Genomic DNA, 24,522 nt, shown 5'->3' on the forward strand with positions numbered 1-24,522 from the left:
TTAAAAACTCTCCAAGTGATTCTAATTGCAGCAAGATGAGGACTCCTGGGCAGCCCAAGCTTCATTAGCTGCTCTGCCCCTTCTCACCCCGCACAGGGAATTTGCAAGCAGCTGCTGGGAAAGACTGACTTGGAGCCCCTTTGGTTCTCCTGTCTTTGGCCCTGCCTGCTTGAGGGAGGCCGACTTCAGCCTGTCTCTTACTTGTGGTGGGAAGCTTCTGCCTGCAGGTGACCCTGTGGTCACCTAGTGCTGCCTAGAACTGGTGGATGAGTCTGTCTAACTCCAGGAGAACTAGCAGGCTCTCTTGGCTGCACATCAGACCGCACAGACTTCAGTAGCCTTAACAGTGATAAAGCTGTCATGGTTATTTCCATCTCCTGCACTCCTGCCTCTGTCAGCTGCCCAAAGACCCTCTACCGAAGTTCCAGAAACATCTTATCTGAATCATCAGCAAGGCTGGCAGTCCCTGGGAACACAGCTGGCCCTGTGCTGCTTTTCTATGGGGGTTAGCAGCTGGCTGGCTGAGCGGGTTGGAGTGGAAAGGAACCTGCAATGAACAGATTTCCCGTCGATCTTCGTAGTCTTGCCTCAAAGCTGGGGATTCTCTACAAGGTTGGATCTGGAAAAGGAGTTTTGAAAACCTTTGGTCTACTAATGGATCTTCGGAGAGGTAAACTGACTTATCTGTGGCAGAAATTTTTAGGCTTTATTGTGTCCTAGCATCAGCCAGGGAGCTTGCCTGGAAGCACAGATCCCTAGAGGACGACCCTAGGGGTCTGACGCTGCTCTGGGTTGGGACCAGGAATCTGTATTTAAAAAAAAACAAACAAAAAACCCCAGCACCTCTCCTTAGGTTTTTCTGTCATAGGTAGAGCAGACTCAGAAGTATGGGTTTATGGAGCTGGAGAGTAGCACACAGGACCAAGAGGCAGGGCCCCTCGATTCTTATCCTAGTGCAGGAAAGGTAAGTTACTGACACAGTGGCTGTGACTGTGAATGTCACAATGAAACTTTTCAGACCGTGGCTCACTGCTAACGTCCAGACCATGACTCTGCAGCTGTTTACTTCAGGAATAACAGAACCCCTTACCAGTTTCTCCTGTAGGAGCTTCAGACATTGATTTATATGCCCAAGGTGGTCTTTTTCATAGGTGATGAACCGGCTTTCTGTCCATTTTTGATGGTTCTCCACTTCCTCATATAGATTATTTGAAAGTGAATTAAATCTAAGGGGGAAAATATTTCTATTTTAATAGGTAAATTTAAACATAAAACCAAAATTTAATATTGAAAAACGCAGGTTTTTTTGTGTTTTTTTTTTTTTTTCAGATGTTAAGTCTAGTGGGTGTTTACAGTTTGATGTAGGAGGTGGGGGGAGAGGGAGCACAATCCAGGTCCCTGCCCTGAGCTTGCATTCAACCCAGCTGCTGACAACACCCCTCCTTATACCTTGAATTACACATATGCACAGGCACACAGACACACAGAAACACACGCATCATCCATGCAGATTTCCTCTTAGGGCCTGGGGTGCATTGTATGTGTGGAAGAAACACTGATAAGTCACTTGGGATGGGGATAGCACTCTGTGGTAGGGATCAGCAAACTTTCTATAAAGGCTCGGGTAGTAAATATTTTGGGCTTTGTGGACCACTTGGTCTCCGTGGCAACCACTCAGTTCTAGAAGGACTCAGCGCTGCCGTTGCAGTGAGAAAGCAGCCACATGCGACACAAATAAGCATGGCTTACTTATAAACAAAGAATGAACATGTGTGTGGTCTGATCTAACTTGATAGGCGCTGAGATCTAGATAGCCTATCATCACACGTCTTCAAATACATATTTTTGTTAAAATTAGCAGAAAGTGTGCAAATCATCCTTAGTAGTGGGCAGATTTGGCTAAGGGTGGTAGTTTGGGGAATCCCTGTTCTACAAGTGTCACTGCCCAGCTGGGGAGGAGCCCCCCCGCCCCGCAGAAGAGTCACAGAACAGATGGGGAGTGGGGAAGGGAGCGCAAGAGGACTTGGGGAGAGCAGAATGTCCATGGGAAAGGGTCCTGGCTTGTCTTTTCTGTCTCCATTGCTTCCTATGGGTCTCTGTGGATTCTTTGAGGGGTGGGGGGCAGGAAGGGCTGAAAGAGGTACTGAGTTACTCAAGTGGAACAGAAACAGTCCTAATAGGCTAAGGGGCTGGAAGCGACTGCTGCCAGCGAGATGATACACCGCGGGAATATGAAATGGAGAATGAAGGATTTTTAAAAATGGGAGTGGCTGTTATTACAGAAAGTAAAGGTTTGAAATCATACATCATCAATTTGAAAAGTCACTGTAGAGCGGCTGAGGGTGTGAGTGGCAAGGAGAATCCACAGCTGGCACGGCTGAGAGCTATGGGTCTGAGAATCACCTTTTGGAATAGACAGTATGTTGGAAAGGCGCAGTGCCTGGTGTTGGTTACTGAAAATATTCAGACCGCCCGACAAGTGGGTGGCTTGAAATAATCGTTGCTGGGATGTTTTTAGGGCCAATTATATGCAGATAATTTCGTTTGTTTGTGGTGTTTCTCATTGGAAACTGCTTAAGACATGCAGGACATACATTGCATGTCTGTGCCTCTTTCGCTTCCCTGAAAAACGGTTCGAACTGGTATTTGGAAAAGACTGGTTACATTTTTATTTAGACCAGTGGGCTTCTAACAATGTACAGAGATGTTTTTGGTTGTCACAACTTGGAGGTGTTACTGACATGCAGAGGGTAGAGGCCAGAAATACTGCTAAGCATTCTGCAGAGCACAGGACAGCCTCACAATAAAGAATTATCCAGCCCGAATGCCAATAGTGCCCACATTGGGAAACCAGGATTTAGATGATGAAGTCAAGAAATGGGAAAAGTTAATTTTCCAAAAGTTATATTAGGTGTAGTATAATAGCCGAATTCTGATCTTTATCTCCATGAATTATCACATTTTTTTGATACGGAGAGACAGATTTTTCACATAGAAAGCATACCTTGATTCAGGGGAGTACTTCAATAATGAAGAAGATAGCTTTGGCCACACTTCCTGTTCTTAATCCAGTCATGATTTCCAAACACCTATGCTGCTGGCTAATAGCTGAAGCAGCTCAGACAAATACGTTCCCAGATGATACATGGACAACTTCGTTTTAGCCAACTGTTTCCTATGTCTGGAACAGTCTTTCTTAGAATGTACAGTGGCTCTTGCCCTCATTTCATTCAGATTTCTATTCAAGCACCACTTACCACCTTAGCATAGGACTTTTTTAAAAATTTCTTTATAAACATATAATGTATTATTAGCCCCAGGGGTACAGGTCTGTGAATCACCAGGTTTACACACTTCACAGCACTCACCATAGCACATACCCTCCCCAATGTCCATAACCCCACCTCCCTCTCCCTACTCCCCTCTCCCCGGCAACCTTCAGTTTGTTTTGTGAGATTAAGAGTCTCTTGTGGTTTGTCTCCCTCCCAATCCCATCTTGTTTCATTTATTCCTTTCCTACCCCCCAAACCCCCCACGTTGCATTTCTACTTCCTCATATCAGGGAGATCATATGATAGTTGTCTTTCTCCGATTGACTTATTTCACTCAGCATAACACCCTCTAGTTCCATCCACATCGAGCATAGGACATTTTTTAAACCACACTTTAAAAAAAACAAAAGCTTTCATTTTCCCCATCTGACTCTCCCTATTCCTTTACCATACTTCAGTTTTCTCCAAAATGCTTATCACCATGTGTTTTATATATATATATATCTGTAATTTGTGTGCTGTCTGCTTCACAAGAACCTAAGCTCCACGAAAGCATTTTGCTTTGTTCACGGCTGTGAACAATGGTTGGAATGTAGGTGCTCAATGAATAGTTGAATAAATGGGTAAATGATTCATTCCTTCTCATTTGATACCTTTTACTAGGGCTGTTCACAAATAATAATTCATACACTTGCCAAGGTATTTCAAGATCTGATCTTCAGTTTTCATCTTCCCTTTCCTATCTCTGATGGAAATAGTAATTAATGGTGATGGTTAGAAGGACAGTAAATCCCCCAGAAAATCAAGGGGTAGCTTTGCAGTTGGGAATCCGGGCTTCACTGTTCAGCCGTACTGTGTATATGAATGTGAGCATTTACTCTCATTACTGATACAGTATTAACATCCCTCTGAACACCAGGGAGCCATTAAACATGCCCAAGTAATATCTTTAGAAGTGCATATCAGTAATTAGAATTCTGAAATTAAAATAGTCATAAAGAATGAGTTACTACTTATGTTCATTTTACTGCAAGATTTTGCCTGTAGTTGGAGACTCACTTTCCTGGTAAGCATCAAAAGTCAGACTCTGGGTAGTTTATGAAAATGTGAAAGCATTTTTAAAAAAGCATTCTCTTTGAAAGAGAAAAAGGATTTGCTAAAATAAAAGTTTATATAAATCTTTTTCTTTCCTTAGTCTTTCCCCTAACACAATGGACATGATTTTCCAGGAAAGAATTACTTTTCTATGAATTACAGAATTTACAGTTAAAATTTCAACGGGACAAATTTATCTTGGATGACATTCGCATTTTAGTTCCCAGATCCTCTATTCCAATAGCTATGGTTGTATTTCTATGAGATACAGGTAGACATAGATGGGAAGATAGGGTGGGAGGAAGGTAGGTAGAAGCATGGATGGATAGATAGCTTTTTTTTTTTTTTTTTTCCCAAAAAACACAAAAGTCAGACTTTTAAATTATGGCCAGAGACCTTGCTAGGATAATGTGAGATACAGGTTTCACAAGATTTTTATATTGGTGGAATCAAGTTAATATACATACTAAGGACAATAATAAGGGAGAAAGTTACAAAAGGGTAAAATAAAATTTAATAGGGATCTATAGACATAGCAGATAGCGGTGCTGGATATGAATGGTGAGGGAGAGTGTAAGGCTTGCAACAATCATCCTAGTGATCACTGCGGTTATAGTAGACATACGTGAATGAGGACATAGACCTATTCTGGGTCTTTTTTTTTTTTTTTTTTTTTTTTTTACCATTTCACTTATGTCTCAAATTCATTGTCTTGCATTCAATAAGTGATTGAACTTTTCTGGAAGACATGAAAAGTTTAAATTCTTGGACGCTCTTACCATGAACAGACTCTCAAGAATTCAGATAATGGCTTTAACAAAGTCAGTCTCTGGAGACTGAATCCAAGATTTTAAGTTTCACGTTTAGAAGAAAGAAATTAATTCCAAGAAACATTTTTTTTCCTTACTAAACTTTTATGTATATACTTAAACTAATTTCTTCTTTAGGTCCCGTGGTTCCTAATTAGGGACACTAATAAAGAGCAACTCGAACTCCATGCTGATAGTAAGACTTCTGTTTATAATTCCATGTTGTACTAGAGCTCAAATCCCAATACTTTCGTAGCCTCATACCTTCACAGTTTCAAGCAGATGTGATCTTTCCATTCCCTAAATTTCTGTAGCACAATTAGTTTACTACTGGTTAGAACTGGGAGATGGAGGAGTCACAGATTGGTAAAATAACCTGAGATTTGGAGTCAGACACTTTCTAAGTATGTGACTTTGGGTAAATTTTTTAATTTCCATGATTGCGTTTCCCCATCACTAAAATGGGAATAAAAGCTGGATGTACATGACGGTGTTGATCACTTAGTGATTGGTAGATACTTATAAATAACTAGTGTATTTATTATTTCTGCCTACTGATACACCTCATTTAACATTGTCTTAACTTTTACTTTACCTGTGTTAAGCTTTTCACTTATTTATGGACTTCCCCCCAACTATATGTGGCTATGATTTTTGTCCTTGAGTATTCCAAAACACAACGTACATGTTATCGGTCCTCAAAACATTAATTCATTCATTCACTGGCTTCCATTTGTGTCTGAATGTGCTGTGTGCTGAGGATACAGAGATGGAGGGGACATACCCTTGACTTTTGAATAGTTTGTAATTTAATACTGTGGTAGCATTTTTCAAAGCTGTGTGGGGAGATTTGAGTCCATGCATTTGCCTCGTTGATCGAATAGTTTTTCTTTTCTTTCAAATCACTGTCAATTAAACATTGTCAGCAGCAAGAACTGTCTAAGGAATGAACGGCATGTACTTTCCCTGCCAAACCCTTGCTAAAAAACAGCTGTATTTTATGATGACTCAGACTCTCACTCTATAAGCACTAAGTTGTTGACTGAGGACATGACTTAACTGACCATCTGACTAAGATCCTTCTGGAAAAAGGAGGCTCAGTGCAGGGGTTCAGATGAAAGAGCCAGTACATCTCCTTTGTCAGTTCTAGTGATCAGTGCTGAAGGGCCAAGAAATCACTAAAAACCACAGACAGTATTGGGGCTTTAATGTTCTATATAAGATATATGTTTAATTGACCGTTAAACTTGAAATTGTTAAAGTTTCTAACTGGTAAAGTTGTTCAATTAAACGTACTTTTGAATGTCATTAAAATGCTTTTAATTCCTTTATTCAGAGGCAGTGGTTTCTTAAAAAAAAAAAAGAGCAAATACTCTACCTCATTCATTTTAATTTGAGATATTCTCTGAATGGAAAAGAGAAAAAAAGAAAGCCCTACCCACCTTACTTTCCCTTTGAGGAAAATATATTTGCAATACATATCTCAGTCAAAGGGTTAATATCCTTAACTTGACGGAATCCTACAAATGGTAAGAAAATTATGAAAATCACAATACAAACTGACAAATGATAAGAATGGGCAGTTCACAGAAGAGGAAATTCAAATGATGAAGGGAATGCAAAGGAAAACAAGAGATGCAATCTTCATCCTTTAATTGGCAAGTGTTAACAAAAAAATCCAGTATTGGTAAGAATGTAGAGAAAGGTTTTTTAATATATTGCTGGTGGAAGTGTGAATGCTACATTAAAGAAAGAAATTTATAAACATTAATAAATAAGCTCTTTGACCTAAGAATCTTGCCTGAAGAAATAAAAACATCCACACTTAAGAATATTTAAGGATATATATATTATTACATATAATACATATATATATATATTTAAGGATATATATATAAATTTGGTATAGACATATATACGTATATCTATACAAAAAGTTTTTGGTTGGTTTGTGGTAGCTGGAAAGTGGAAAGAATCTATTCATCGATAGGATAAATGATTGAATTAATTATAGGATATCTATAAGTTTAAATATTATTCAACTATTAAAAATAGTTTTAAAATAATATTCATTGATTTGGAGAGATAACCAAGATCTACTGTAAAAAGCAAATTATTGAGGAATGTGACCAGGATGTATTTTTAAAAGCCATGCTCTTTGTATACATATATGATGTGCATAATATATATAAATATCCTTTTTCCTGTTATATCTATATATCAATGAGGAAAGTAAGGAAGGACACTCTTTGGTGTTAGCATTGGTTACATTAGGAAACTGAGATGAAAACCCTTTTTTCCCATCTTTGTTTTATTTTGTTACTTTTAATTTTAAAAAATTGATGAAGATTTAACTAGAAATGAGTCGGTTGTGTATTTAAATGAGTTACTAGAGCTCACAGGTATTTGTGGAAAATTTTGGTTTATAAATTCAGCATTACCTACTGTAATACTCATGAAATTTTTAGGCTTTATTATTTCAAGTGAGAAAATGATTCAAGTTTATATTATTACAAAAGTGTCCAGATTCTTATTTAACTATTTAGATGACTCAAGTGTAAGCCAATTTTTCACAGGACTGAAGACGGGAAAGCACACCACACCATCAATAAGGCATTAACCCTGATTCTCAAACCTTTCCTTTTCCTTGATTTGCTGTTTGTTAATACATTTCATTCCTTTAAACCAATATTCCATTCCAGATTATAAATCCCCTTTCTCTCCAAGTAAAATCAGTTCTTAAGGTGTACTCCTAGAAACAGTTTACTTTTCCAATTCTCCTTTGGACACTTTATTTAATTCTAAGCTAACGGGATTAGATCAAGCACCACACAGATTTTAACTGAGCATCTTCACTGTACTGGAATTTAAGCACTTAGACATGCTTTTTTAGACTGGTATTTTCTTTTTACCCAAGACATTCACTTCTTTGAATTTTAGGGATAACTAGTTTTTCATCAATTTCTAGGACACACCTATTTCCCAATTTAACATCTCTGAAATCGGAAGGTGTCTTGAAAATGACGGTGTGCTATGGTTTAATTGTTAGCATCACATTTTAGAGGAAAAAAAATAATCATATGTCTTATAATCTGTGGCACTTAGATTTAATGAAGTACTGTAAAGACGGGTGAAAATGGAACAAGCAGAGTATATCCAGAGTCCTGGATTTGACCAAGTCATTAAACCCAGGGGCTGTGGGACAGAGAGGGAAAAGAAAAAGGCGAGAAGGAGCAAGCAGTAGGATGGTATCGTCCAAGTGACAAGAATTTTCGTCTGCCTGCACCAGGACTACAGGAAATGGTGGTCACTTAAACAAGAAAGGAGGATTTGGGAATACGGAGGCCAGTCATTGGAATGTTTGTGGAGTCTTGTCTTCTTTACCATCTTCTCTATTGCATAGGGGAGAACTCAGTGAAGAAGGGACAGAGACCAGTCTTAAAAGAGGGAGAATGTAAAGGAGCAAGTAGAGACTCTCAGAAGAAATTTTAGAAGGGAAGCTTGTAAATCAGCTATTTTAAAAGTTATTGGGTAGTCTTGTGGAATTGATATATATTCAGTGAAGTGTATTACACTGAGGCATTTTAATATATAACTGATGATAAGTTAAAATTATTCTATAGGAAAGGTCAGGCTGTATATCAATTCAGTTGTAATATACAAAGAGAATGACAAAATTAATATTCATATTTTCTTTTGTTAGCTTTTTATTTAAATTCCAGTTAGTTAACATACAGTGTAATATTAGTTTCAGGTGTACGACACAGACACAGTGATTCCACTCTTCCTTACAACACCTGGTGTTCACCCAGTGCCCCCCCCTTGATCCCTATCACCTGTTTCATCCATCCTCCCCACCCACCTCCCCTCCTATCTCCTTTATTATGAATATTGCATAAGTTGCTTTAGGGTAGTGTATTCTCTCTATCAGTTTGTTGCTTTATTGGGTAACATATATTTATAGGGTAGTGTATTCTCTCTATCAGTTTGTTGTTGGCTAGTTTCAAATTCCTGGGATGGGTTCTAATTTATTTTTTAATAATTTTTTATAATTTTTTTATAAACATATAATGTATTTTTAGCCCCAGGGTACAGGTCTGTGAATTGCCAGGTTTACACACTTCACAGCACTCACCATAGTGGGTTCTCATTTAATGCCAATACTTTCATTAGGCAAAACATTTTGGAATGTACTTAACAGAATTAAAAACCTCCCATTCACTTACTTGAACTCCAAAAGGTTCATTTCATGGCGATGATCTCCCTGGACCATCTTTAAATTTGAGATTTGCTCGGAACTGGAAGCCTCGATCTTTCCTAAGAGCTGCATTACCTAATGAAAGTACAAAAGGGAGTTTGTGTGTGTGTGTGTGAACAAAATCACTAGTACTTACATTAATTATATTTTATTCCTTAAAGAGCCAAGAAACGGACTTGAGCCTAAAGCATATTTGCATCTGAAAATGATTTTTTCTAAAGGAACAATTCAATAGTTATAGAACTATCGTCAGGGAAGAATTGTAGGGAAGCATTCCATTTTGTTGTCTCTAATATTCTTCTTAATAGGCTACCTAATGATATCACAAAAACCTAGAATTGATATTAGTTTATCATTTTGTTAATTTTAATGATTTCTTTTCTTTTTCCCCAATTATAGTGTAAGTCAGTATATATCTTCTATCACCATTTTAGCCTTAGTGCCCATTAGGTGGCCAATGGTAAATATTCACCAAATGCTTATTGAATAAATGTTTAAATGCAACATTAATTAGACTCTGAGGGAAATGCACGAGTGGCCGAAGACTAGGCTTCAGGAATTCCCAGGGAGCAGTCTGACATGACGGCAAGTGAATTCCAAGAGAAATGACTTTAGGGCGTGTAAAGATAGGAGAAAACAAGTTCCATTTCTGGAAGTTAAGATTAGAGTGCCTTCCACACAGCCAGAAACATTGAGGAAGTTCCTTTAGGTGAAAGGACTGGATTGGAAAATAGAACAGAATTGCAGCACGTAATCACTCCTACAGTAATCACTGTCCAGGGGAATGAAACAATACAATGGGCTTTGGCCAAACAATTCAACTCTGACACAGACAGTCACGTGGAGGAGAGTGGGCAGTTAACAAAATCTGTATTCCCAAAGAGGTGAGTAACAGAAGAGTTTGAACAGATAAATGCTGGTTGGGCATCCAGTTGCCCGTGAATGGCTATCTTAGGAGATACACTTAAAATGGGCTATTTAGAGGAGGTTATACTTTAAGGCAGAATTGTTAACAATAAAATATTAGGCAAATATATCCCCGGCAAAAGCAAAGGAAAAGAAAGCTGGCAGAACAATATTGTTAGACAAAATATTATTCAAGACAAAATATTATTCAAGGCAAAATGTGTTAAATGGGACAAAGGTGGTCATTTTTGCAGATGAAGACTAGAATCCCCAGTGAAAAGAGTTTTGAACCTTTATGTTATATTTTGAATTACAAAGATAAACTGAGATGATATATTAATGATTTTAAATGACTTCTCTTTGACCCATAAAAGTCAAGGAAGTAAAATATAAAGAGAGATATGGGAAGACATGAAAAATATGATTTAGTAGATTTATATGCCAAACAATCTAACTTGCAAACAGCAAGAAACACTCATTCTTTCCCAGTGCCCAGTGAGCATTTTTAACAACTAAGCACACCTGTGACTATGAAGAGCTCAAAGTAGGGGCGTCTGGGTGGCTCCCTCAGTTAAGCGTCAGACTCTTGATTTCAGCTCAGGTCACGATCTCAGGGTCATGAGACCAAGCCTCAAGAGCTCTCTTTCTCTCTCTGCCTCTCACCCCCAAAAAACAAAAAAACCCTCAAATTATGCCACAAAGCAGGAAAATCACTTCAGGAAAACTAGAAATTAACAGGAAAAGTGTAAAGAAACAAAAACCTAACTGTTTGAGTGAAGTAACCTCTTTTAATTCTGTTGTTTCCTTCCAGTGTTTTACATGGAAATGTGCCTCTCAGATCTACTCAGAGGAATATAACTGGCCAAGGGCCCTGACGGCTGTGTTTAAAATGCATAACCATGTGTGGATACTGTGCTTCCCATAGGCTGCTCCCAGCCAGTGTCTTAATAGTTTTACTTTGATGAGTGACTTTGGTTCAAAGAACTGGATGAAACTAATAGAATGTCTGTCTCAGACCTTCCTTTTCTGTCTTTTTCACAGGAGTCAGACCTATTTGTAATCTGATGGCTCTCTCTATCTCTTCTAGGAACCTCCTCATTTTCCTTCAGAAATTTTCCCCTCAATCTCTTTTCTCTCTCTCTCTCTCTCTCTCTCTCTCTTTTTTAAGATTTTTAAAAATTTATTTTAGAGAGAGTGTGCACGAGTTGCGGGAGGGGGGCAGAAAGAGACTCTTCATGCAGCCTCCCCACTGAGTGCAGAGCCCACTGTGGGGCTCTATCCCATGACCCATGAGATCATGACCTAAGCAGAAACCAAGAGTTGAACACTTAAGCGTCTGTGCCACCCAGGCACCCCCCTCCCTCCCAGTTAATCTCTTGCATTTCAGTTCCTTTATGGAATTTGCTTCTCAAAGGAATAACCCTAGTGTCAGAGAATAACTCTACTCAGCAATTACAATTTACTTAGGAAAGGATAACATTATATATCGACAGGACACAGCCACATCTATGATCAGTGGTAAATTTGTGGCATTAAATGTTTCCATAATTATATAAGACAAACTAAAGCTATATAAACTAATCATTCATTTCACAAGGTTAAAAAGAACAACAAACCTAACCAAGGGAAAGCAGAATGAAGAACTGACAAATTGTAATAGATGGGATGGCTCCTTTAAGATGTCCACGCCCTAATCCCGGGAACCTGTGAATATGATATGTTAGATGGCCAAAGGGATTTGAAGCTATAATTAAGGTTACAGACCTTGAAATAGGGAGATTATTCTGTTTTATCCAAGTGGGCCCAATTCAATCACGAGGCTCTAAAAGCAGAGAACTTTCTCTAGCTAGAGTCAGAGAGACTTGAAGCCTGACATGGTCTTAGCCTGTTCCTGGAGAGAGGCCACATGGAAAACATGAGAAAGAAGGCTGGCAGCTGGGGGAGTGTCAGTCTCAAACTGACAGCAGCAAGAACCCCTATAGCATGACTGCAAGAAACTGAATTTGGCCAAAAGCTTAAATGAGTGTGGAAGAGGACTAATTCCCAGCATCACCTCCAAGGAACACAGCTGTACTAATATCCTGATTTCTGTCTTATGGAGCCTTAAGTAGGGAGTCTACTCTAGCCTTGACCTGCAGAAACTATGAGATTTTATATATATATATATATATATATATATATATATATATATATAGCTATAAACCACTAAGTGTGTGGTAATTTGTTATGATGGCAATAGAGAACTAATACACAGATATTAAAAATTCATGAGCAAGAAATAATATAGGTTTGATATGTGAATCCAAGAGTTGCTTCTTTGAAAAGGTAAGAGGCAAAGTTTTTCTCAGTCTAAATGTAAAGAAAACACATAGACACTAAAATTAGGGATAAGAAAAGATAGTTATAAGTATGAACCAAATAACATAGTGAATATATTCACAAAGCTGAAATTATAGATAGAGTGGAAGCCAAATAATTATAGATTTTAATTCATCTCTCACAATCCAAGACAGAAGAAAAGACCAAGAAAATAAGTAAGAATACAAAGACCAATCAAAAGGTTTGAGCTTTTTGATTTAAGCAATTTTTTAGATACTGACTACGTTTTCCTTAAAAATACAGGACATATTCTTTTTAGAACATGTGCAAAATTTTACTATCCAGCCACCAAATAAAGCCCGTAAGATATTCCAAAAATAGGGGCACCTGGGTGGCTCAGTGGGTTAAGCCTCTGCCTTCAGCTCCAGTCATGATCTCAGGGTCCTGGGATCCAGCCCGGCATGGGGCTCTCTGCTCCGCAGGGAGCCTGCTTCCCTCTGTGTCTCTGCCTGCCTCTTTCTCTCTCTGTCAAATAAATAAATAAAATTCTAAAAAATACTATAAAAAAAGATATTCCAAAAATAGAAACTAGTATATACAATAAAAATTTCAATTACGATGAGATAAAACTTAAAATGAATAACAGGACAACAGAAAATCCTTAACTCAGTGACGCCAACAACCTCTCTTAAGCTGTTCAGTCAAAGGAAGAATTCAATATACAACTGCAGAATTTCTAGGAAACAATAATGAGAACACAATATCAACCCTACAGAATACAGGGAAGTAGACGAATGCTCAGGGAAAATTCGTAGTCAAAGTGCTTACGTCAGTAAAACAAAGACTACAAATATATGTGGTTCAAAAAGTTAGAAAATGAGCAGCAAAAGAAATCACAAGAAAAGGAAAAAGATAAAGTCAAAGCTTAAATTGTTGAGAATACATAAAAAAAAGAAGCAGAACTTAAAAATACATAAAAAGACTGGCTCATTGGAGAGCAATCAATATCGTTAAGACACCACTAACCTGACTAATCAAAGTGGGGGAGGAAAAGCACAAATAAAATGGCAAAGAGAAAAAAATACAAAAGCAGGAAGAATTAAAACAATCCTACGAGTATTTTGCATAATTTTATGGAAATTAATTTCAAAATCTGAATGAAAAGCGTACTTTTCCCCAAGATCCTTGAAGCGAGGGTGCCTTTAAACAGACCAATTTCCACAGAAAAAACTGAGCAAAGCTATCAAAGGTCTTTCCTTCCCACTAAATCAGTAGACCCATATGGCTTCAGAGGCAAAACTACCAAATCTTTAAAGAACAGATCATTGCAATGCTCTTTAAACTATTTCAGAGCATAGAAAAAGAAGGGAAACTTCCAAATTATTTGTATGAAGTAAGCAAAACGTCGATTCTAAAATCTGAAAGAGTTTGCACAAAAAGACTAATCTTGTTTATAAACATTGATGTGAACTTCTCAAAATATCAGCAAAAGGTATCCAGCAGCACAACTTAAAAAAAAAAAAAATCGGGGCGCCTGGGTGGCTCAGTGGGTTAAGCCGCTGCCTTCGGCTCAGGTCATGGTCTCAGGGTCCTGGGATCAAGCCCCACACCGGGCTTTCTGCTCAGCGGGGAGCCTGCTTCCCTTCCTCTCTCTCTGCCTGCCTCTCTGCCTACTTGTGATCTCTCTCTCTCTGTCAAATAAATAAATAAAATCTTAAAAAAAAAAAATCAAGTGCAATTTATTTTTTTAGAACATGAATTGTTTAATAAGAAATATGTTAATCCAAATAATTATTCTAGTATAGTTTAAGAGAAAACTCACATGATTATCTCCACAAATGCTGAAAAGGCATTTGCCAAATTCATAATCACTCTTAATTAAAAACAAAAGCTCAATAAAATAGGAATAGTTGTGCACCAAACATGTTTTATTGAGGAAACATATCTCTCACCAATGAGGGAAGCAGCGGGTATTTCTGTTAATGTCAGGAACAAGAGCAGGATGACCACTGTCCCCATGCTACTATTTAATATCACACTGGAGTTATTGAAACAGTTAGAACATGGAGAGAAATTATGTGTGAAAAATGGGAAAAGATGAGTAAACTTATTACTGAAAAATCATATGTGTGCCTGGAAAACAGCAACAGCAACAAACCGAAAAATTTCTACAATCAAGACAAGAATTTGCTAAATTAGTAAAATGTAAAATTAATATCACCTTCGTTATATACAACTAACAACTTGTCAGAAGATATAATGAAACTTCATTACAATAAAGTAAAAAGAAAGATAACAAAGTCCCAAAATACACTGAAGATGATGCATGCTTGAGTAAAATCTGAAACCACTCCTGAAGGATATAAAAGCAAACTTGCACAAATAGGAAGCACGCTGTGTTCTTGGATAAAACACTCTGAATTATCACTCTTTCAATTCCACAGATTTTATTTATTTAAGAGAGAGAAAGAGCACAAGCAGCAGGAGTGGCAGAGGCAGAGGGAGAAGCAGTCTCCCTGAAGAGCAGGGAGCCTGAGGTGGGGCTCAATCTCAGGACCCTGGGATCATGACCTGAGCCCAAAGCAGATGCTTGACTGGCTGAGCCACCCAGGCACCCCTACTTTGTCATTTCTAAACTGATAAATGTAACATGATTTTAATAAAAATTAAAACTGAGTTTGTTGATTTATTTGCTGGGACTAGACAGACCGATTTTAAAATCATATGCGAAAAGAAACATCACCAGGACAAAGGAGAAAAGAAAGCAATGAAAGAGACTCACTGTACCGGGTATTGAAAGTATTAGGGCACCTGGGTGGTTCTGTTGGCTTAGTATCAGATTCTTGGTTTCTACTCAGATCATGATCTCATGGATCCTGAGACTGAGCCCTGCATCAGACTCTGTTCTCAGCGGGGAGACTGCTCCAGATTGTCTCCTTCTGCCCTCCCCACCCCCTCACACAAACACTCTCTCTCTCCCCTTCTCTCTCTGAAATGAAGAAATAAATTTTAAAAAATTAAAGTACTACAAGGCCTCAATGATTAAAATAATAATTAAGACACATTATTAGAAAAAACTCCAAATGGATCAAGAATTTAAATATAAATAGTAAAGCCATGAAAGTGCCAGAAGAAAGTGTGAGTAATTAAGGCCTTTGTATGGGGATTTTCTTTCTAAGCGTTACTTAAAAGGAGCCACAAAAGAAAAGACTGATACATTTAGCTACAAATAGAGAACATAAGCGTGCCAAAAGTCAAAAGACAGATGACAACCTGGGAAGGTATATTCGCAGATCATATCATAGAGAAGGGCTCATCTCCTTAATATATAAAGAACTCCTAGAAATTGAGAAGAAAGAGAAAAACAGACCAATAAGGAAATGGATAAAAGAGATGAATGGATAGCTCACCAAATAAGAGATATAAATAACTTCAAGATATGCGGCTCATTCACAATAAGAAAGACTAAATGAAACACAGAGACCATGGCAATCTTTTTCCTATAAGAACGGTCAAATTCAAGAGTCAACACCACTGGGGAGGCAATGGGGACCTTTTACATATTTTTACATATTTTTCGCGGCTGCGCAGTATGGTCAAAGCTCCACAGAGAGCAAGATCTTTCAAAATAGCAACACTGTACTTTGACCCAGCAATCACACTTCTGGGTATTGATCCTACAAACATATGTATGTACACACACACACACACACACACACACACACACACATACACACACAATGACATAGGTGCAAGGTTATACACTGCAGCATTGATTTGAAAGAGAGAAATATTAAAAATAGCCCAAATGTCCATCTGTAAGAGATTGGTTAAATGAGCCACTATACAGACAGGAAGAGTACACAGTTGTAAAAAGGAATGAGGAAGCTCTCCATGTACTAATATGGCTGATCTCCAGGATATATTGGCTTAGTTAGAAAAAATAGGATGAAAGGCTTAAACGTGAGACAGGAATCCATCAAAATCCTCAGGGAGAAAATAGGCAGAAACCTCTTCAACCTTGGCTGTAGCAACTTCTTACTAGACATGTTGCCAGAAGCAAGAAACAAAGGCAAAAATGAACTACTGGGGGGCGCCTGGGTGGCTCAGTGGGTTAAGCCTCCGCTTTCGGCTCAGGTCATGATTCCAGGGTCCTGGGATGGAGCCCCACATCGGGCTCTCTGCTCAGTGGGGTGCCTGCTTCCCCCTCTCTCTCTGCCTGCTGCTCTGCCTCCTTGTGATCTCTCTCTCTCTGTCAAAAAAAAAAAAAAAAAAAATGAACTACTGGGACTTCATCAAAATAAGAAACTTCTGCACAGTGAAGAAAACAATCAACAAAACTACAAGGCAGCCTACGGAATAGAAGAAGATATTTGTAAATGACATATTGTTTATATGTTAAGTACAAAGGGTTAGTATCCAAAATCTGTAAAGAACTTATCAAATCAATGCCCCCCAAACCAAGTAATCCAGGTAAGAAATGGGCAGAAGACATGAATAGATGCTTTTCCAAAGAAGACATCAGATGGCTAACAGACATGAGAAGATGCTCCACATCACTCATTAGGGAAATACAAATCAAAACCATGATGAGATGTCACTTCACACCTGTCAGAATGGCTGACATTAACAACTCAAGAATTAGCAGGTGTTGGCAAGGATGCAGGGCAAGGGGAAACCTCTTGCACTGTTGGTGGGAATGCAAACTGGTGCGGCCACTCTGGAGTACAATATGGAGGTTTCTCAGAAAGTTTAAAATAGAACTACCTACTCTATGACCCAGTAATTGCACTATCAGGCACTTACCCAAAGGATACATAAATACAGATTCAAAAGGGTACATGCACCCTGGTGTTTATAGCAGCATTACCAACAATAGCTAAACTGTGGAGAGAGCCCAAATGTCCATCAACTGATGAATGGATAAAGAAGATGTGGGACACACACACACACACACACACACACACACTCTGGAATATTACTCAGCCATAAAAAGAATGATATCTAGCCATTTGCAATGATGTGGATGCAGCTAGAGTGTGTTATGTGCTAAGTGAAATAAGTCAGTCAGAGAAAGTCAAATACCATATGATCTCACTCATATGTGGAATTTAAGAAAGAAAACAGAAGAACATATGGGAAGGGAGGGGAGGGAGAGAGGGAAGTGAACCATAAAAGAGTCATAATGATAGAGAACAAACTGAGGGTTGATGGAGGGAGGTGGTGGGGGGAGTGGGATAGATGACTGAAGGGTATTAAGGAGGGTACTTTTTGTGATGATCCCTTGGTGTTGTATGTAAGTGATGAATCACTGAACTCTATTCCAGAAACTGATATTGCACTGTACGTTAACTGAGTAAAATTTTGCATTTAAAAAAAAAGATAAAATAGGAGCATAGTAATGTATATAATATGCTGTCTATTTTGTAAAGAGGGGGAAATAAGAATATATTTGCATTTGCTTCTATCTGCATAAAGGCATACTGAAAGTCTCCCCAACAGCATAATAAAAATGGTTTCAGTGAGGAAATGAAGAATGTGAGAATTGGTGACGGAAGTGGCATGAAAATTCTCAGTGTATACTTTTTTTTTTTTAAAGATCTATTTATCTATTTGGAGAGAGAGAGTGCCCCAGGGTGGGGGAGGGGTTGTTGCGAAGGGAGAGGGAGCAGAAGAGAGAGAATCTCAAGCAGACTCATCTCAAGCAGACTCCTTGCTGAGTGTGGAGCTCGATGCAGGGCTCATTCTCATGACCCTGAGATCATGACCTGAGCTGAAATCAAAACTTGAATGCTTAACTGACTGAGCCACACAGGCGCCCCTGTATTTTCTTATATGGTTTTGATTCATGAATGATACATATCGTTTGTATCACCTTAAAAAAAAAAAACAAAGGATGAACTATAGTCAATGTCACTTTTGAACTTAGATGCAAAGTCAGATGCTGAGTGATTATACAAGAGTGTATAGCAGAAAATGCTGCAATGTTTCAGTTTGGGGAAATGTATTGACAAAGCACATTAGAAGTCCAAAGAGGTAAACAAGTGAACAAATAAAAACCCAAACCAGAAAACAACCAATATGATGATTTAGGCATTTGTTTATGTCTATAAGGCAACTTGTACAGTTAAATATTCAGTCCTAATAAAAACTAAATACTAATAAAAACTAATGCAAGTAAGTAGGAATTGATGGATACTTCCTTAATGTGCTTTAACATGTATCAAACCAACAGCCAACAGCAACAACAAAGACATCTCCAGTATAATCAGAAACCAGAGAAGCTGCCTTCTTAATTTTGGCTCAGGTCATGATCTCAGAGTCCTAAGATTGACCCCATATTGGGGTCCACACTGAACACGAAGCTTGCTTAAGATTCTCTCCCTCCCTCTCCCTCTGCCCCTACCCTTGTCCTCTGCTTGCAGGCTGTCTCTTGAAGGAAGATAGGAAGAAAGGGGGGTGCGAATGGGACAAAGTAGGACACAGAAGATTTTGCATTTGCTCCTTTAGTTAAGTCATTGACTGGGAAGATGAGAAAGGAGAGGCATTTCAGGCAGGAAAGAACACATATGGAGGCCAAACAATATCTTAGAATGAGTGGGGACCTACCTTCTCGTTCAGTATCACTGGGTGTGAGGGGTAAGCCAGGAAACATGGGGGGAGCTGCAGAGCTAAGGAGGGGCCAGTGTGGAGGTGGCCTTTAAAACCAGGTCAATGAGGGACTTGTATATTACTTTGTGAGAGACATAACGTACTGTAGGGATGTAACATAATCAACTCACGTTTAGCTCCTATCTTTAATAATGATAGCTTCCATGAGAAATTGCTTTGCTTATAATCTTTGGTTCTACAATCTTTGAGGAAAACCCAGAGAGTAAGGCAATAAGAGCAACAGGAGAATCAAGTACCATGGGCTTGCAGTGGGTAGCTGTGTTGGAACAAAGGCAGCGCTCCTTAAATATTTGTTAATTCAACGGACAGTGCTCATGGGGCCTATGCACGAGCTGTCATATTTAAACTCTTTGGAAGAAAAGGGTTCTTTTGAAATATTACCACTTGACTAGGCATTTTGATAAGCTATAATGATCTTCTGGCAGTAACACATAACGTAAGAGTTCCAAATATTTTCAGTTACCTTCACATCCAAGTTCTTAGAAACAGTTTCTAGGGCAGACATGAAATCTTGAATTGTTTTTTCAGTTTTCCGGTGCTCGTGTCTGATGAAGTGAATGTCTCCAGAAAGCTTCACAATGCTGGAGTCACATCTAGCAGCAAGATGAAAATGGATTGTGAGATCAATGGGCTGAAACATTGTTTTTTTAAGATTTTATTTATTTGTCAGAGAGAGAGAGAGCACAAGAAGACAGAGTGGCAGGCAGAGGCAGAGGGAGAAGCAGGCTCCCCACCGAGCAAGGAACCGGATGTGGGACTCCATCCCAGGACGCTGGGATCATGATCCGAGCCAAAGGCAGCTGCTTAACCAACTGAGCCACCCAGGTGTCCTTCAAACATTTTTTTAATACTACAGTAGGGTGTGTGCATTGACCTGATGGCAGAAGTTCTAAAGTTCTCTGAATAATGAGTTAGTAGATGGGGGAGCAAATGCAGAAATCTTCATTTTTCTCTTTTTTCCCTGATGGGAGAAGAACCACTTTGGATAATGACAACATTGATTGAAATCAAAGAACTGCGTGGAAGTAGATGAAGACATTAGGAGAAAATGGGGAGAATTTTAGATTTTCAGTCTGATATATTAATTTGGTCATAGGAGTTCCAACAGATTTTAATGTTTTGGGAGTACTCCCTGCTGCCTATGGTGAGGCAAAACTGGAACTTTTTCCTGTTCTGTATTGCTTTCTGAGTCTACTTTCCTCCATTTAGTCTCTTTTGTTGACTCTAAGATTGTCAGTTCTCTTCCGGCTACAGAGTCCCAGGTCACCATCATCTTCCAAACCATCTTTAAAAAGCAGTTTCCAGGGGCGCCTGGGTGGTTTAGTGGGTTAAAGCCTCTGCCTTTGGCTCAGGTCATCATCTCAGGGTCCTGGGATCGAGCCCCGCATCGGGCTCTCTGCTTTGCAGGGAGCCTACTTCCTCCTTTCTCCCTCTCTGCCTGCGTCTCTGCCTACTTGTTATCTCTGTCTGTCAAACAAATAAATAAAATCTTAAAAAAATATAAAAATAAATAAAAATAAAAAACCGTTTGCCTCCTCACAGCGCCAGTCAAAACTCCTGTCCTGCGAGGGGTCTCAGTCAAGTGTTGTCTTACATTAGGACAAAAACAATTCACACTTACATGGGGATAAATTTTTAGTCCCCCAATTGCATTGGTATCTTGAGGAAGGAACCCCAGGGAAGTGGGATTGGAGTTGAAGACGAACCATCTTCCCAGCTTGTCAGGGAACCCCACTGCATTATCAGCACTCAAGGCTTCTCCTGGGAGAGGACGCGTTACATATTGTATTATCCCTTCAATCCACGCATCTATGCATGAAAGATAGGATATAGAACGCTGAGAGACAGTGTCTTTTTTTTTTTAATTTTATTTATTTGTTTGACAGACAGAGATCACAAGTAGGCAGAGAAGCAGGCAGAGAGAGGGGAGGAAGCAGGCTCCCTGCTGAGCAGAGAGCCCGATGTGGGGCTCGATCCCAGGACCCTGGGATCATGACCTGAGCCGAAGGCAGAGGCTTTAACCCACTGAGCCACCCAGGTGCCCCAAGAGACAGTGTCTTTTATACGAAGTTATCAGAGATCACTTTGAGGTTTGCGATATTATAAAATAACTCTTTTGACTGTCCTCAAATAATATTTATTAGGAAGCACATTTTCATGTTGTCACGCTAAGTGCTATAAATACTGTTTGTTTTATAGCTGTCAATATTTTTTAGGATCTGGAGATGGTTTTGTTTTTCTTAAGATTTTTGGTGCCAAAGCTGAGACAGAAGTGAGTAAGATGGTAATTTTGCCTGAGAAATCCCTTCAAGAGATACCAGGGGACTGTCGTGGTGGGGGCAGGAGGGAGTGGCAGGGAGAGAATGCTAGGAACAAAAATTAGGAATTAAATCTGATCAAAAATGGGAACTGGCTTGTAACGCACCAGTCATAGGCAAAAGCCGTTTGGTATGTAGAAACCGTTGTTGTCAAAACAAGGTTCTGTGGTCGGTTAGTTAGGATAATCTTATGTGAGTCCACATTAAGATCCCCAAAGATTACACAGAAACAGTGGCTGCTGTCACGGCTCCGTGCCACTCCTCACCCAATGCCCTCCTTGTCCCACCATCAGAGACAGCTGGTCTGTGCCTGGTAGCCTAATGGTTAAGAAGGGGTCTCTGGTGTCAGTCACAATGACCTGGCATTGAATCTGCTACTTTCTAGCTTGATACGTTATTCAAGGATGAAGGAAGAACACATAGACAGGATTTAGCCAGAACCTGGCACTGAGGAAGCTCCCCTACCCGATCAACAGCTTTATTTATTCTTTCCTGCCTTCCCACGCAGACACACACACTGCCAACCTGACGCCACACACTGATTTGTTTCGTCTACTTGGTTGTCTAATGATTCTTTATTCCTGATGTCCAGTCACTTCGACCAGGATATCCTGACTGAATTGTTCTTATAGCAAGGTTTCTGGAATTAAAGTCTTGATCTACAGGTTCAAATCTCTGTTTTAAGAAAGCTTTCTTCTCTTACACCCATGAACAGTTTTTTCCTGAAGGATCCGTTCTTTCTTCTTCTTCTTTTTTTTATTTGTTTATTTACAGCATAACAGTGTTCATTGTTTTGGCATCACACCCAGTGCTCCATGCAGTACGTGCCCTCGCTATTACCCACCGGTTCTTTCTTCTTGAGGAAGTTCCTGTAGGGTCTATGTTGAATGAGTTTTACCTGTCTGCTGCATATATCAATTTTTAACAGCCATTTTTATATTGAAAAATGTTTCCTTTTCCTTTTTTATGGTTTGCTCATGTTTGCTTTCTAAAAAATAAATTAGTATTATTTTTAGTTGTACTTATTCTATTTGGAGGGCTTCCAAAGCATAATCTCTGTGATATTTCGGGGTTATAGTTTGTTTGGTTTTTCTCCACCTTAATCCTGAACAATTCTAGTTCATCTTCTATCTCATTCTTTTATGTGATAATCTCTTTTGGAAGGAAGCACTTTTATTTCTTATTTTTTAAAATTATTTTTACTTTATAAAACTAAAACATGCCTATAGTTTAGAAGTCAGTAAAAACTAAAAGGCTAATAACAAACCATAGTGGCTCCTTGCTCTGCTCCTTCCTGCTGCTCTCAGGTCTCCCTAGACACAGGGGCCCGTCTTTGCCCCCAGTTCCAGAAGGTCCTGGCGCAGCCGTCTCCTATGCCTTTTGAGAACTCTGTGCCGTAAAACCACATCATTCCCAGCTTATAGCCCAGGTTTAAAATTGGTTTTACTATGTCTTCTAAGTCAGTTTCCACATGTCTGTCTGTCTAGGTTCAAGATTTCTATGCTGATATCCTCTGTCTTTGTGGGTATGTTTTAAAGAGAAGCATTATTTTTGCTGTGGGGTTAGTGGGACTTGGGGAAGGAGCAAGAGTACACGTGACTGTTCAATCAGCAATCTTTTATCTCTTTCTTTTGTTCTTAACTTCTTTGAAACCAGGAGAACCTTTGGTTTCAAGTCATCCTGTGTTTTTTTGGTTAATTGCTCTCATTGGGGTATGTTTAGCAATCTTAACGTTTTTCTCTGTCTATTGACGGTGGTGGTGGCAATTTTATGCAGAGCCTAGATTCTTCCTAACTATCACTCTTACATCTTTGAATGATTCTGACCCCCTGCAGGTCACCAAGTGTGTGTTTGGTGAGGCCACGTCCTCCACGTAGGTCTGTGATATGAAATCTGTTATTTCTCTAGGCCTGGTGAGGGGTAGAATGGGGGGAAGGGTACATCTCCCCATTTTGTCCTCAAACACTGACTGGTATATTTCACAGCCCATCATTGAGTCTTAGGATTCTCTGTTGTGACACTATAGGCCTCCTCCAATTCTTCTGCCTGTAGCAAGTCAGCAGGTCTCTCGGATGTGAATTTGCAAACACAGAGGTAGGTCCTGGATGATTGCATCCTCAGCTCCACTCCCCAGCCACTCTGTGTTACTGACCTGAATCTCTAAACGGCCATTTCCTCTCTCTCCTATTTCCCATCTGAGCTCCTAGGTAATATTGCTCCATTCAAATTATTTGGCCTATTGGGATTGTGACTCTTGATATGGAACAATCATTATGTTTAAGGTTGAGGGAGGGTTCCGTTGGTCCAGACATCACAGTATTTGGTAAGTGGACTTTGTGGTCAGCTGTTGTGGCAACTTCCAAGTTATATTAAGGATGGAGTTTTTGTTTCCTTTCTTATGTTTTTAACTGGGTTTAAGTTTTCTCGAGTGAGAGAAGTGACATGAAAATATTTTTATTCAACTATCTTTAATCAAAAGTTTCTACTTGTACAGGTTTAAAAGGTTGACAATATCCATGATATTGTTAGCGTTCTCCAAAGAATATGACTTTTGCTTTTATTCACCTACCAACACAATTGATTATTTTTTCATAAGCAAATCTGTCTTTGAGTCCCAAATCACCAAATGTGGCTGGAAGTTTGGCCCCTCTCTGGCTTCAGCTACAGACTGTAAATCATAGCCATCCCTATGGGAATTCTTTACATATTTGCTTTTCCTCATTTGCCCTTGAGACTCCCATCTCCCACAGAGAGGAGAGGGTATCAAAAGCAGGCCAGACAACTTTGAGAACCTCATCTCATCGCAAGCACTTGCTTTTAAACTGCCACTTCTTTTAGAATAGGAAATAAGTTGCAAAATTCAAAGCACATTG

At 39.1% G+C, this 24,522-nt stretch overlaps 1 protein-coding gene across 1 annotated transcript in view; it reads right to left on the reverse strand.

Annotated features, from left to right (window-relative positions):
- Positions 1-24,522, reverse strand: part of FAM81B (family with sequence similarity 81 member B) — a 54,949-nt gene that overhangs the window by 2,542 nt on the left and 27,885 nt on the right. Inside the window, exons 7-9 of the mRNA XM_046001146.1 lie at positions 19,795-19,924; positions 9,403-9,509; positions 1,091-1,226 (exon numbers count right to left, since the gene is read on the reverse strand). Coding sequence (XP_045857102.1) covers positions 1,091-1,226; positions 9,403-9,509; positions 19,795-19,924 — 373 coding nt within the window. The remainder of the gene's footprint in view (positions 1-1,090; positions 1,227-9,402; positions 9,510-19,794; positions 19,925-24,522) is intronic.

Source organism: Meles meles, chromosome 3 (assembly GCF_922984935.1).
Source record: "Meles meles chromosome 3, mMelMel3.1 paternal haplotype, whole genome shotgun sequence".
Classification (NCBI taxonomy): domain Eukaryota; kingdom Metazoa; phylum Chordata; class Mammalia; order Carnivora; family Mustelidae; genus Meles; species Meles meles.